Below are 17,135 nucleotides of genomic sequence, written 5' to 3' on the forward strand. Positions count from 1 at the left end.
GTATCATATAGGTCTTCATGATGATGATGATGATGATGATGATGATGATGATGATGATGATGATGATGATGATGATGATGATAATGATGATGATGATGATGATGATGATGATGATGATGATGATGATGATGATTATGATCATGATGATGACGAAAGAATTTTTTTTAAATTATATTCGTTGTGAAAAAAAGTTATCATTCAAAATGAGTAGGTCTTATGATAGCAACAGCTAGGCCCCCTTAAAAAAATTGAACACTAAAATAAAATGCTGAAATGATCAACTAAATCGAACAATTACTTACCCACAGTGGCGTAATTAGACATTTTCATTTGGGGGGGGGGTGGGGGCAGGCGGGGGAACACATAATAAAATGAGGGGCAGGCATCGTTCATGCTGTTTGGGTTTGTATGGGGTGGAGTGGGTCTGAGGAGTTATGGGATCTGCTTGGAATGTGTCCCCGGAACATTGGCGTATAATTTCTTTTTGACATGGGGGGGGGGGAGGTAGGATTGAAAAAAAAATATGGTACAAATGCAATATTTAAGCTATTAAAGCTGGTGACATATAGGCCAATGGTACAAAAGTGGGATAAATGCAATTTATTTAACCTTAAAAATTGAGGTTTTTAAGGTTAAAATGACCAAATATGAGGTTAATTAATAACTCTCAGAACATGGAACTAGTAGCTCAGAAGTAGGCCTAATTTACCTTTTTTTTTCATGGGAGGGTAAGAGCTCCCGCTTACCCCCCCAGTTACGCGACTGCTTACTCATGTTAATTGAAAGACCGTCAAAAATATGAAAGATAAACTTTATGTTACAATTTAAATAATTTGTAAATTGAAATAAATCAAGGCTTACGACCTAAGACCTGCTCTGAGGCAGGGCCAAGAAAAGCCGCTGTAAGCCTGGTCTAACAGGCTTGCGTGAGACTACTGACTACAGAAGACTGATTTCGAGAAATGCAAATTTTACTGAAGCCTGGGGCTAATCCTACATGCCTGGCCCACGGGCTAACTTGAAGCCTCGAGGCTATGGTAGCCGTGCTTGAAATACGCTTTCAGTTAAGCCTGGTCTTACGGCCTCTTAAGCCTTGAGGCTAGACAAGCCAATTGCTAAGCCACCCGTCGAGAAATTCGCCCATAGTGTTTTACATCTCAATGTCGCTCCGGTTGTGCGTTAAAACGAAAATATTTGCACCTATAGGCCAAGATAAAAAAAACCACATTCCTTCTTCTTTGAAAAGAAGAAAAAAACAAACCAAAAAAAAAAAAAAAAAAAATGACAGAATAAAATGTTCGAAAGTCATAACAGAAGAAGATCAAAAGAAGGTTGATTAGTGCGGTGGTTATGCCAATATGGCTCGCCCAATTGAAAAGACAGTTCCGAAAGTCATCACAAAAGATGCCCCATCCCATTCCAAAAGAAGGTTCTAAAAGTCATCACAAAAGAAGGTTGATGTTACAAGTTTTTTTTCATTTGTTTTACGTGTCAATATTGCTCCGGTTCGTTACCAAACATACTGGCACTATCGGGAGCATATCCAGCTTTCTTAGTCGAGGGGGAGGGGATTTCAGGTGTTGGGGACCAAAAAAATCCCGGTTGCATCATTTTGACCTGGGACATATAAATAGGTCTATATATACCGTTATTTTTAAAAGAGACTGTCATGACTGAAGGCTGTAGCCTACATGTTAAGTTCGAGCTTCCAAAAAAGGGCTTTATTGAGACATTAATTTTTAATGTGGTCCATGATCGGGATGAATTTTGGTGTTTCCTTTGCCTTCTCGGTTATCTCTTTTATTTTTTGTCAAGGGGCATTTTCCTCTTTAAGTTTTTGTCAAGGAGACACTCTTTCCCCTTTCCCATCCCTCCCGCTGGCTGCGCTACTTTGTCTGCACTGTATGAAAACATTACTTCTTTAGTTTTTATTTAGAAGCCGACAGGGCAACTTTTAAAGTAAGACTACTTAGAACATTTGCACTTGAATGAAAATATTTCTTCATTAGGTCTAGTCAAACAAATCAAACTCAAATGATTTATGTTCAAATTACATACCTTAAAATCTTATGAAAGTCACAAAGCCATTTACTAATTTCTAGAATATGCCTCAAATACCACCTTAAGATCTAAGCATGACGACATCGTAAACTTTTTTTTTATTGTCATTGCATGCTATTTAGCTCTTTTACTGCTAGCAACATTTGGCATTTATTGAACATTGACTTCAACGTACCACACCACCAGGTTCAACTAAGTTAGCAGATAAAGGTATAACCAGTTATTGACTTTTCTCCTCAATAAGCAAACACTTATTGATTGGCTTGAGCAAATAGTCCGGGCGATTTGTATTGCACTGAGCTCAAAACTCATCAATGCTAATTGTATCTGAATATAGCTCAACGAGGCTTTGAAATTTGCGATAAAAATGCTTGAAAATGCTGTTATTTTAATCGATAATAAAGGAAATGTGTATGGCATTTGTTCAATATTTAAGAATATCTCATCAAACTGAAAAAAAAGTCGGGTCAGATGGGGTATGAAAAGTCGGGTATAAGAAGTAGGGTCACAAATTGTACCGACCCACCATCTTGTAGACCTATAAAATATTTCTTTAATGGGCATGCATCGTGCGAAAGTTGGAAGTAAAAGGAGGTCGGAAACCAACCATCTTGTAGTCTTAATTCTTTTGGCCAATAGAGCTAAATAGTTACTAAACACCTTCAGAAGACATAGCATGTGTAGCAGTCAGATAGTTAATAAAAAATATTAATGTGCCTGAGAAAATTATTTCGGAAACCATCTTGTAGGCCTATATAACTTTTTTTAGTGTGCATGCATCATGCGAAAGTCGGAGAAAAACGAAGTCAGGAACCCGTCTTGTAGGCTTATTAGATAACTAAATACCTTCAGAAGCATCTTCATCTAACTGCTACACATGCTATGTCTTCTGGTGGTATTTAGTTAACTATTTAGGTCTGCAAAAGAATAAGCCTGCAAGATGTTCCGACTTTGTTTTCTCATGACTTTCCCATCGTGCATACGTGGCACGTTAATATTTTTTCTTTAACCATGCATAGATCACAACTGCTATATATACACAGTCTTCTAATTGACATTAAACTGTTTTAATTTTTTTTTGGAAAACATGAACAAAACCCGATGTTAGGCCTACAGGAGAATATGATGATGCACGGTCAAATTAACTACAATGCATCTAAGGGTCAATATTACTTAACTTATGATCCTATGTCAACTCCCAAGAACATGACCTGTGCATGCTTATTACAAACTACCGGAAAAATACTACAGCCAATAGACCAATCACAAAAGCAATGTATCTGGTACTTTGGGATAATGAGTACATCATTCTGCGCTTGTGAAATGCATCCATAAAAGCTGAGACGAATATACCTAGGTAGGCCTATATTCGTCTTAAAAGTGTATAAATAGGGGCAGACATTGCAAACTAGCATGCGTTCACGTTTTGCAACTCAGTACAGTCTAATTCTAGCTCCAGAGAATATCCAGACCCTCGAACAAAAGAACCAGTACCAAAATACCTATTAGGCTAATCATAAAAAAGTTAACACAAGAAGGATACGCACCAGATAAGTGGTATGTATCATCCCTCACACTTCGAACAAGTACATATAACATTTCCCATAGTCCACCAGTGTATGTAAAATATCCCCTAATAAATTTACTAATTAACGCAACAGTAAACCCACAGTTCCCGCCTTCTTATTGTTACACACTACACAGTATTATTGTATACATCATAGTGTACCCCTACTTGAGGCCTCTTAACCGCGAGATACCAACGTTACAAAATAATAAAATAAACCCACTCCACACTCCCCAACCACCATCCTAGCTACGCCTATACAGGGTTCTAAAAAGAAACAAACATCTAACACAACCACGCAACGTTTCACCCACTACCATACCATCACCCAAGAACCAAGAACCTTACACACGAACCGCGAATGCCGAAAACCGCGCAACTCGAGAACCGCTCTAGTTTGTACTCATTTTAATGCATTTTTCATGCTGATTCCAAATATGATCATGAAAATGTACAATTCCAAAAATTTTAAAGAAAATTTGAAAAGTGTCGTCTGCAATCGACATTCGCATGGAGAGGGTTAATATTCATTCATAACCTCTTGAATAAACACGATGCATGCGATCCAATCATATTTTATAATTTTAAAAAAAAACCACAATTTTTAACATGTTTTTGAAATCCTATAACAGGGTTCGGTTTTTGCCGGCAAAAACCTGTTTTTGCCGGCAAAGTGGCAAAAACCTGGCAAAAACTTGTTTTTGCCAGTTTTTGCCTGGTTTAAACCGCAAAATGGCAAAAACTGGCAAAACTCACACATAGTCACTCAAATATTAAAAAAGTGACACAGAAAGCTCATAAACAGTAACACACATCTTTCAACGAATCATTCAACATATTTTTTTTCTTATCAAGTCCTTAAAATGAAAAAGTTTTGAATTTGATACATGCCACATTTCGATTAAATGCACTTGAGCAATGAAAACGCATGCCTTTAATTTCTTAATATATTGCTTATAATTACAAAATCTGGCCTTGTTACACTCGGGAACTTATTTTTGTAACTTAATCATTTGTTTTGAGATGAAAAAATTGAACTATAAATCACTTTTTTAGTTTTTGCCATTTTTGCCGGCAAAAACTGGCAAAAACTGTTTTTGCCAAGTGGTTAAAACCACGGTTAAAACCGCGGTTTTTTCCACCTGCGGCAAAAACCTGCAAACCCTGTCCTATAAAATCGTCTTGTGACGTACTCGTATGTAGAACATTATTACGATTTCTAATGACCGCGTCAGGTGATGTCTTATGCACTCAAACAATGACTTCAGATCAGTTATTTTTAGGGTATAGTGCAAAATCAAACCATTTTGTTTAGACCTCACCTCAGAATATCCTTTGAGTTCTGAAGCAATGTTTAGAATATTCAGAATACTCTCAAAACAACTGAAAGTAAAGAAAAATGTATTTAAGTGAATTCTGATGAACTTTCTGTCTCAAAACAACTGAAAGTAAAATACATAAATTCTGCTCAATTTGCCCACTTAAATCATTTGCATCAGGCATACCTAAATTGAGATAGCCATGACCTCAAACTACATGTATATCAAAAGATAAAGCCCATAAATATTAAAATAACTGTGGCCATGAATGAATTAAATGATTTAAAAAAAGAAATCCTTCAATCAAATCAGTTATTAGCACAGGATTTCAATGCACAAGTTTAGCACTTGTTCAATGCCAGGGGACTGCAACAGGTCCTCTCTGACACTACTAATTTTCCCCAGTTCTCTCAGGTTAGGGTTATGGTGATGGCCGCTTTGAGGTTGTGCGCACTTTCGCATGCGCCTTAAAAATTGCAAATTTAAGAACAAGCAAATTTATTATACTGTAGTTCAAGCACAAACAGAAACACATGTGCAAAAGATACCACTTTTACAGTGTTGAGGATCTATTATGCACTTGTCTTCAATCATCCTGATGTCAAAACATAAGCCAAATGGTTCCCACTGTATCCATGGCAACGAAGCTTCATACACAAAGAATAACACATTACACATTTTACCATGTTTAGAAAATTGAACATGTTATTTCTTCATCTGAAGGTTAACAGGATATTGCAAACCTGATACATTACAACATTTTGTTATAGGGCGATTTTGAAACAACAAAATGTTTCTTTGTCTGAAACTTAACACGATTTTGTAAAACTGTAGTACATGTTGCTATTTTGTTTGTCACCCAATTCATTGCAGCACTCTACTACAAGGCTTTAAAGATTGACATTTGACCTTATTTTCTCTGATCCCTACAAAGTTAACCTCATTCAGAGGTTAAAGCTTTGAGTGCCAGCTAGCTGAACTTCCCCTCACATATTTTGTATTTAAAGCAACATGTATGTATTTTTGGCTAGATCACAGGGATTTCAACAAAATCAAAAATAACCTAGTGAGTCACAAGCTTGTCATTTTGTAAAAATTAACCAATGTGTTGTCCTGCTGCTGGAAAGTATATTTATGCATTTTTTTTAGTTTTGTTATATATTATGTTATAAACACACACTCATACAAATGCATAGTTTCAGTCTACGTATAACCAGGGCTAAGTAAGACGGCATTGTATTATGTAGACAGTGACATTTTGTAAATGTTGCCTAGTACAAATGTACAACATGTTGTAAGACTGCTGGGTTTTAAATGACATGTTGTATTCATTTGCCCTGCATGTAGTGCAGACTCTCAATATGACTGTGTAAATTACAGGGACATGGGTCCTGCTAATATCAATACTAAACTTGGCACTTCACCTGTGTAAGAATGACTACTTCATGTGCATGTTTTCCTACATTGGGTGATTGTAGACCTACATTTTAGCACAGTGGCTTCTACTAGGGGCTGTGGTACAATGTATTATATGGCATCACCAGAGCTGTAGAAAACACAAAACACCATTCAATGGGTGGATAGACTTTTCAAGTAGGGTCAGTCAGGATTTTTTAAACTAAAAGATGCTAAAAATTCACAGAAAGTTGCCAATATGAACAATCTTTTGCAAACATATTTTAAAAATATGTTCTTTATTTTATTTTATTTTCAAAACATTTAGCCAAAATCAGTCCACTTTAGGCTTTGGTTAAATATAAAATTTCCATTGGGGAAAATTACAAATTTGTCCCACTGACCTACCATATTCGTTCCAATAAGCGCCCATGCCCCAATAAGCGCCCACCTGGGGTATTTTCAATTTGCTATAAAAGGTACAATTAATGTTGAAGTGACTGATAGACGTTGATACAGTGAAACAGCTTTAGGATTTGAAGTCTTGTGTAAACTTGCAATACATTTACTGCATCAGAAAAGCTACTAGAACGTCTCGGGACCCTATTATAACGTAGGTAAATTTGTCTCTAATAAATGGCCCTTACGAAAAAATTAGGTAAACCAGGTAGAAAATAAGCGCCCATCCAAAATGACTTGGAATTAATATGGTACATGTCTGTACTTCTGAAATGACACACATACATTCCAAGTGCATTATAAGCTCTACAAGGGTGATTTTTATGCTAATTTAGTCCATAGTAAGGTTAAGGTTTTAAATTGTGATTATAATAAAGTGAGCCTACAAGATGACACTGTAAAGTGTTTTGTACCAAGTTGTGTTTGTTTGTTGAGATCACCTGCACACTTGCCGGTACATCAGTTTGTTTCTTTGAGAATATTACTAAAAACACTCATTGTGAAAAAGTATGCTGTTCTCCACTCAAAATAGATCGCGTCCTTCAAAGTACACATCTGATTCTCTTCAGACACAGATCAATAGCTTGAGTGAGGCCATAATCGGAGTGAACAATTTATTTCCTATTAAATACATATCTCAACCAGCCCGCATCCATCCATATACCTACATCAATGCATGAGCAACGGAGGATGTATGACTTTTCAATCAATGTCATATTATGTGGCTATGACAGACAAAGGTTGATCAAATGTCGGCTCATCATTCATCTTTTAAAGATTTTCGATTCTCCAGGCAAAATACTCCACATCTGAAATGCCATTTATACATAGTACATGATGTACAAAGATCTGGTTTTCAGACTCCTTGACATTTCAAAGTTTCACAATGCATGGTGTAGTATTTTCAAGAGGTTTTTGCAAAAACCTACGCTAAGTTTTGATATTATGGTCTACATATATGTAAAGATTAAGAACATCTTTAAATGTATCAATTCTACTCATAATGCAGGCATGAGGCATCCCAATTTCCATTATTTCTAGATATGACAGTAAACTTTCTCTATGCTTTTTATCCAAGTGATGACAAAAGTCAATATAAAGGTCTCAAACATAGAGATCAATACATCATCTCTCACTCATTCTTTCTTAATTGCTCCCCCCCCCTCCAACTGTTTTTCCCTCCCAAGTCCATCTCTCATTCTCTCTCGCATCTATTTCTTCTCTCCTCTCCCTGATGTAAAAGGGATGTATCGATTAAATAGGCTATCTACAATCTTAGAAATATTTGTTCGAACACTTTTAGGCCTTATTGGAAATGGTCCCCCTTCTACCCCGTACAATGTTGGCATGCCCAATATGCTAATCTTCACCATATCTTCTCCCAACATTGTTTGGTGGGGAAAGGGGAGGGGGCATGCTTAAGATGAACATTGGGACAACACTATTATAATTCTTAGTTTCCAGTGACTCATATAGCGTGCACACTATGCTAAGAAGAACATAGGAATTACAGTGGGTGTTCGAACACATTTTTTCCGGGATTGTAGGTAGACCTGCTAACCTGTTCAATTCAAAAGGCAATCATTGGGACATAAATGCTCAGTGGTGTCGCCTCAGAGCAACTTCCTCATAACATCTCCCCCTCCTGTGGGATGATGGCCACCCTGATATTTCAGAATTTCATTAGGCCTTTTTTGATAAGTCCTTTCCTGAAAGTCAACTTGCCTGGCCCCTTTGCACTCCCCCCTACCACTGCATTCTTTTGGTCGGGCTGACGTCACACAAGGGAAATAGCCTTGTAAAACCAGTGTGCGCATGTGTAGTACCCCTTCGTAGAGCTGGTTGCTATGCGTGTGCTTGTGCAAAGGGGACAATGTTCCCGGATGTCCGACCGAGTGAATAATGCCAACAGATATACTATTAAGTCAGGCCTCTGTTTACATCATATTCATGGGTACAATGTAGGCAACCATTCCACTGTCTATTTCATCAGGGACTGGCTTAAAAAAAGTGGAACAACAAAATGGTTGCAGCATAGATTTGAATATTTTCCAGTTTGTATTTATTATTATGAATTATCATAGATGCCTGTTTAATACAAGCAGAAAAGCTAGATAAAGTACATGTTGAAGTGTAGCCATTCTCAATCAATTTGCATTGTCTCAATTTGCTGCACGCCCCACAATACAAATTGAAGGCCAGTCATGCAGCAGACTGGCACTCAACACTTGGCCAATTCATTCTGTCAAGTTCAATTTTCTGAGATGACATTCACTTGAAAATAATATCACCACCACATTCAGGCTAAACCATAACATATTTGGTATGTTTTTATTCCAGCATGAAATGTCAATTGTACACAATGAATTCAGTATTGACCTCACATTGACCTCTGCAGTTGTTGTGTAGCATATGTAGTTCACCTTACAGATCAAGCGATATAGGCCTACACAGGACTTCCTTGGGTTGTAAAAATATATCTCACAATCATGGTTTTGCAACAACCACCTTATTTTAAATCATAAAATTTACTGGGCCTTTAAATGTGCATCAAACTTCATCAATGACAAAACATTTTGAACCAATCATTACATAATTTACAAATCAATGTTTTCATATTGATAAAATTTTCTTTCCAGCACAGAGTATTTAATTTCACTGTGATTGAACAAAAACATCGTAATTATCTTTTTATTTTCAATGTGACAGGCAAATTGTTACTTGGAATGCCAATGGACCTGATAGACTTCATGTCACCAGCTTGTCCAGTGCAAGCAGTGGTCTGTGGTCAGTGGCGTGCGCAATGTGGGGGGGGGGGCTTCGGGGGAAAAACGTCAAAATTTGCCCCCTCACACTCCTAATCAGACTCTATTCAGGAGCACCCAATACCATTCATGACCTACCAGTCCCCTTCTACCATAGACCGTGCTTTTACAGAGATGCAAGATGTAGTCATTTACAAGGGTAGCGCTAAGTTGCTTTTTGGGGTCCCGGACCCACCAAAATAGAGTTGGGACCCCCTGTTTTTAAATTTTCTGCAAGTTCAGGGGTCCCTGCAGACCCCCAGTTTTTCAATCTAGCACTATTGCAGACATACTATTTATGCTGCATTTGTGCAACTGGGACTCGCCAAACTCTACTCCGGACCCCCTACTTTTTAATTTTTTGCAAGTTCGGGGGTCCCTGCGGACACTTGAGTGTTAAGTTCTAGCGCTACCCCTGGTCATTTACAGTGATTTACCTTTATGTATCTGCGTAAATCCCTAAGAAACACACCTTGTGTTTGTTACTAATGTTATTTTTGGTTTATCCCGTTTTGATGAGACTTTCAGTACAGCTTGTGGCACAAAATCATATATGATTACAAAGGCTCATTTTGCTTTATTGCATAGCAATTATTTGTAAGATCCTGTTTCAACAGGTTTCCAACCATCAAGTCAAAATCACTTGCTTAAGGCCACTTACTCAGTTAACCACACTATTATAGTACTATTAAACTCATGCCACCAACAGGGAACATTTCACCTGAAGTATCTTAAATTCACACTGACGACCTCCCAATATCCAAATAGGCCTATGTAGCTGTATCAGAGAACACCACGATGAACATGTATCATATGACAGCCTTGGGCACGGAAGATTTATACATCAAGAAGGAGAGAATAAGGACAGTAAGCAGTGGTAAGAGAATGAATGAAAGCATGGATGTGCATTTATTCCACTGTGTCTTATCCTTCCTAGTCAGGAAGTTTCTTCTTTCATCTTGGAGAAGCAAGGAGGAAATAGAGGATAAACGAGATGGTTTTAGTGGCTTTGTGCAAGTGCTGCGTATGTATGTATTGGAATCGACTCACGGAACCTAGATCAATACCAAAGGGAATCAACATTTACTGTTAAAACTGCCTAATCTTCACCACAGACTGGGATGTTGCTGTCAATAGTTTGCATTGTTTTGGATACATGTGAACACTTTTAGACATCCATGTAGGTTTGTATGTGACTATTAAAAGTAGTGTTCTCTACCACTAGGATCCACAACATGCTCATCTACCAGGGCACATTTCTTAACCCCAATACAGTTGCACATTCATTGAATGACCTTTGAAAAATTTGGTACACAAACTCATACTCCGCAACTTGAGGTCAAATTTTGCCTTATGGTTGTTTAATTGAGGTTTGAACTATGGCATTGGGTTGAGGCCATTGTGGTCCATAGTGTACCTTGGGAATGTTGCAAGACTTGAGTTGAATTAGAGCGTGAAATGAAAATATTGACTCACTGAAACTTGAACTATTCTACAAAGTCTGGAGCTTTATGCACCAATCCATAACATGATTCTAGCAGCTATGTATGTATTTTATAATGTATGAACTAACATCAAAATGTTTCATCACAGGAGGCATGTATGCATAACAATGACACAATCTGATCCAATCAGACCAAAGTAGGCCTGGCATTTTCGGTAATTTTGTGTCCGGTACCCGCACATTTTTCGGCGGGTAACCGGCACCAAATTTTTAAGTTATTTATTTTTTCGGTTTTGTAGTGTCCCTGGACCTAGACCTAAATGCTAGGATCATTCATGGTTGATCTAAAATTTTAAAAATTTTAAAAATTTGCACGATGTTTTGTGTTTTTAATATGAAAATTGATACTTTGTTTTCATGTCATACTCTTAATGATATCAAAATGCATTGAATTTGAATGCATTTTGATATCATTAATAGATTAACTTCAATTTATCATTTGTGATGCTTCTAGCAAGATGCCACAACTTCAATTCTCAAAACAAAATATATTGATAATATTAATCTGTGATGTTATAAGGCCCACAAATTACAAGCCAGGGTTACTGCTCTTTCTTCATTGGTCAAACATTGTTTCCTATGCCACATGCTCCCAAGTTGACTTGAATTCAACATCTAGCAATTTGCTGCTGTGGACAAATTGGTGGAGTGATCAGCTTGCCGCTGGACACCACTGACATTACTGTGCAGTTTGCATACTGATGTAAGAATCATCAACAGGGCAGCAAAGCGGCATGACACTCTGAAACCAGCATCACATGTGCAGTACAGGAAGTTAAAGTGTGTACATTGTAGTACACAAGGCGAAAGTAAAAACTTAGCTCCAGTAAAGAGCCACCGGCACCTTTCTACTATACCCTATCTCCAATTAATCTGAGGCCTGCCGTTCATATATGAGTGCTTGGCTGCTGATCCAAGGCAATTCAGCAAGTAAAATGATTCTGATGTATCTCAGTGGAACTCTGAACAAGTTGGAAAGGCCCTGTAAAATGCAGACATTCATTTTATTTTTAGTATTATAAGCCTACATCGTGTGCATAGGCCTAGTTCCTGGAAGATTTATAGAGCTATTTTTTTTTCTTTTTTTCATGAAAGTTTGACATTCATGGCAAAGTTTTGTTGGGGTACCGTATTTGTTCCAATAAGAGCCCATACCCCAATAAGCGCCCACCCAGGGTATTTTCAATTTGCTAAAGGGTACCATTGATGTTGAAGTGACTGATACATTTACTGCATCAGAAAAGCTACTGGAATGTCTCAGGACCCTATATAACGTAGGTAAATTTGTCTCTAATAAACGGCCCTTACAAAAAAATTAGGTAATTTAGATAAGCGCCCACCCAAAATAACTTTGTAAAGCGCCCTGGGCGCTTATTGGAATGAATATGGTAATTTGTAATATTCTGTGCTTATGTTTGTTTTGCTTTAAATGCAGACATACATGCATGATACATGTAGGGGCCTAATTTTATCTTAACATTTTTACATCTCATTTCAGGAACAATTGCACAAATATTTTCTTTCCTTTTAGTTTTATGCTAAAAGGAAATCGCGGTCCATGATCAAAACTATCACTTAATCAATTTAGTAGTTTTTATTATAATGCCCTTTGTGATCTTAATCAATTAAAAGACCTGCAACCCACACTATGTCTGAGCCAATGTAGAATACTTCATTTGCAGCCATTGGCATTTAAGATAGAGGAGTTGGTTCACTGATCGACATAGTTCTACATTAATAAGCTCTGAGAACTAGACCATGTGATAACATAGCTGTTTTTAGCGCACTAGAATTTCCGACAAGTGGTGTCAAAGAGTTTAATTGTTATTAAATGTTCTGAAGGTGGATCTAGAGACTTTGTAGTTGCATTTGACAGTTTGTATTGAGGCCTAATTGTTCAAATACAGCTTAATACACCCTACATAACTGCACACTTTTCTCCTCTGTGGTAATTAGCCCAATGTCTAAAATTTCATCACATCACAGACAATTTAACGCACAACATGTCACAACTTCAACCATAAGCAAAAGTATACAGGTCTACAGCATATGGCAGTAAATGCCACCCTAAAATCAATAAAAAAAGGTTATTTATTTGACTTTCAACATATGCAAACACAAAGTAGAAAGCTGTTGATATAACACTTGGAATATTATTTTTCTTATAAATGTGGACATACATATATCTGTAGGCCTACAGGGTAGGTCATTTTACAAAGTGCATTGTATGCCTACATGTATTGGCTTCAAGTTGAACTATTAAATACTGCACGGAAGTACGGAACAATCATTATCATTTATAATATCAATGATCAAACAGAATTTGGAGCATGCCTACACATATCATACAATACCCAGCACCAGACCCAATGTACATACAGTGATACAGAAGCTCAAAGGTCTTTCTGTCCAATTCAATGATCAACACAAGTTTGATGGCATGTATGGGGCGGCGTTTTACCTGGTAATGGGAAAATGTAGAGAACTCCCTAAAACTTGCCGTAACTAGAGTTCATGGGATTTATATCAAAGAGTAATACAGAGGTTTGATGGCCTAAAAATATATTATCAATATCAATTATCATAAAGATGAAACTATTTCAGTGTGCTATTGATGCGCTTTAACTTGATGTAAATAATATCAGATATTTGATATTTGATTTTTCAATAGAGCTATTTTTGCGGTAAAAGAAAAGGTTGACTGCCTAAATCGTTTACACCCATATAATGTGTCCTCTGCAGTAAAAACAATTAACATAATGGGTTCGGCTGAGCCTCGCTAATTTACATTTTATTGTCTTGGAAAGGATAAGACATTAATTACCCTAATTATGTAATGATGTCTGTCTGCAATGACCTGTTAGTGTCATGTCTGTCTCAGCTAATCCAGGATGTTCATATCCTCTACACCAAAACACAGATATGGGAGTTGCTTTTGTTTCCAATGTGACTCTTGGTTTTCATCACCAAGAGTTATTTATTGTTAGGTTTTTAATCCTTCAAGTAGGCCTAATATTGGTCATAATTATTTATATGTATGTATGATAAAAAAAAAGCTTGGAAAATCTTTAATCAGATTGGAAATTATATGAATTCAAAGAGTCAAATCACCCTTGGTATTACCAAGATCCAGCTTTTACACGTGGACAAAGCAAAATTATCTGTTATTATTTAAAATCATTTTGAGCTTACATGTATGCTTTTAAAGGTACATTGTAGGAGCCAAAAAGTGGTACATCAGTGATGGGTGTAGTACTCCCTTCAATACCCATTTTTTTACCTCACTTAAAACATTAAAAATACATGATTTGTACATGTATATTCTCCAACTTTTTATGTATCAATTTTATCATTGTCTCCTTCCTAAAGACCTACCGGTACTTGATCAAAATTATTTTACTATCAACAGTGATGTACATAACTACATGTATAACACGGTCATGTCGTCATGCAAGTGATATCCATATTGAGCAAACCAACATGTGCCTTGCGTATAACACCATCAGAATCCAAGGTGCCTTACGTTGGAATAATTTACCACCCATTCTGAAAAACGCACCTTCGGTAGTTGTTTTTAAACAACACATGAAAAAACATCTACTTGGAAAATATCTGCCAAGTGAATCGTAATTACAATCATGTTTCATTGCTACTTTAAAACGGTCTCTCATATTTTGCTATCGTGTCAGCTTTTGTTGTTGGCACCCTAATTTTTTGGTACATTATTCAGTTTACCATCAGTTTTATATTTTCCAATTATGTATCATTCCACTCTAAATTGTGTGCCCAGTGCTTGGACAGCCTTTTGGCCATATCTGTTTGCAATCACTATTTCGTCCATAGGCACTCAGTGCACGATTTTTAGTGTGTGTTGTACATGTATGTTGTAACTTTAGGCCGAGGGCACTGCACCTCACGCTCTACGTTTAGCAGTGTCCTCATCTATCTCATTGATGTTTTTCTTAAAATGGTTGCTTTTTCCATAATATATTATTGTACCGTACCCGGTATAAAATATATCCTTATTGTAACTCATTGTATCATAATTATATTGTTGTATGAATGGAAGAAATAAAATTGATTGATTGATTGATTGAAGTATAAAGACCAGAAACCCTTCCTGATAAATGTGGTACCGTACGGTAAGTAATTCATTAATTAAATAATTCATAATTTTAGGCAACAAATAATTTAAATTAAAAGGGCATTTCGTGATCCACAGCCTCATCCCCCACTTTTCTCAAAAAAAAGTTGAGATTTTTATATCACTGGAATACTCTGGCTACATAATGTTTATGTACAAAATATTTCTTGCAGATTAATTCGTTTAGCAAAGATAAATTACAACACATTGTCTATGTAATACACATAATCATGCATAACTCGCAAACGCAAAATCGGAATCAACTGAAATTTTGGGAATATGCTTTTTTCGTGGATACATGTACTGAAAAATGTCATAAAAAGAGGATGCTAGGATAACGAAATACTCCTTTAAATAACTGAAATTTGAGTAATGTCTGATCAATCAATAAATCAAGTGCTGTATATCAACCTGTATCAAATTCAAATATGAAGGGCATGTTTTCACTTTTAGTTTTAATTTTAAAGTTTTCTTTACAAATCAGCAGCATTAAGGGGGTACTACACCCCTCGATAAATTTGTGTTTATTTTTGCATTTTTCTCAAAAACTAAAAACACAGTGGTAACAAAAAGTTACGTATATATAGGGGCAAGGAATCCAATTACTACACTGGAATTTCAGTGACCCAAGACAAGCGGTTTGTTATTTATGATAAGAAATAAGGTACCTCTAGGATGTTCCTCGCTTCCTATCATATATACTGAACCGCTTGTCTTGAGTCACTGAAATTTCAGTGTAGTAATTGGATTCCTTTGCCCCAATAATATACATATAACTTTTGTTACCAGTGTGTTATTATTTTGAGAGAAAAATGCAAAAATAGTCACAAATTTACCACAGGGGTGTAGTACCCCCTTAAAATAAATCAAGATAGAATGGAAGCTGAATAATTCACAATGACACATGAGCAGCAACATCATCATGAACAACATGTGTGTGTGAGTTGGAAGTGACTTCCACGTTCATGACCTTGGACTTCTGTGTACACTGTATGGCCACTGCCATTTCTCCATGTGCATTGACGAGTACATATATATGGGTAAGCTTTATTTTTAGTGCAGTTCATTGCCAAGTACATGTATCAATTGCAAAAAATACAGAACTTCAACCAACTGGACTCACTACCCACCATAAATAAACATTGAATCATGAACTCCTGCTGAACTTGGTAGGTAGTCTGCAGTTTATGTGGCCTACACTTTACCTGCTTTGAGCTATGCTGGGTCAACTTTTATCATGTTTATATAAATACTCACATCATGCTGACTGTCTCGCAGCAATTTAGGCTCTCCTTCTGTACTGTCATGGCTGTTGTGTAGATACAGTAACATGCCTATAATCCAGGCCACTATTATCAGTAATAGCAACCGTGATTTCCGTCGAAATATCATATTGGTTGGTACTAAATTCCGGAGATCAAGTTGGAAGTAATATTCCCAAATCCAAGCAATGAGTGAACCCGTATACACTGTATTTACGATACACACAGTTCCGACTCCACTCGACTCGCGTTAATGGCATACAAGCTCTCCCAATCTGTGTACATATGGGTTGCCAGATGTCTACCATCCAAGGCAGAATTGAGCATTGATATGATGAGCAAATCATAACTTTTATATTTGTGTTTCACAGCTTTTCACTATGGTGTCATCTAACACCATAAATACTCAACAAAGTTGCGTGAAAGCAATATCTAGGTGTTTAAAATTCTTTCTTAATAAATTAATTTATGCCCTGATTTTGTTTATTGAGTCGTTTACCTTTCACCTGTTATTCACCAGTTCCTTTCTATCCTTCTTTTGATGTATTCCTGGGAGGGGGAGGGGGTTCGTATCGCGTATAAATGCGCTCAGTTTGATTGATAAAACTTTTACCCCAGCA

At 36.7% G+C, this 17,135-nt stretch overlaps 1 protein-coding gene across 1 annotated transcript in view; it reads right to left on the reverse strand.

The window, feature by feature from the left end:
* The window catches only part of LOC140153351 (polypeptide N-acetylgalactosaminyltransferase 2-like), a 264,123-nt gene extending 247,349 nt beyond the window's left edge, over window positions 1-16,774 (reverse strand). The window contains exon 1 of the mRNA XM_072176081.1: window positions 16,511-16,774. Within this exon, the coding sequence (XP_072032182.1) occupies window positions 16,511-16,645 (135 nt within the window). The 5' untranslated portion in view covers window positions 16,646-16,774. The remainder of the gene's footprint in view (window positions 1-16,510) is intronic.
* Window positions 16,775-17,135: the final 361 nt, after the last annotated feature.

The sequence above is a fragment of the Amphiura filiformis genome, chromosome 5, assembly GCF_039555335.1.
Source record: "Amphiura filiformis chromosome 5, Afil_fr2py, whole genome shotgun sequence".
In the NCBI taxonomy this organism is placed as follows: Eukaryota; Metazoa; Echinodermata; class Ophiuroidea; order Amphilepidida; family Amphiuridae; genus Amphiura; species Amphiura filiformis.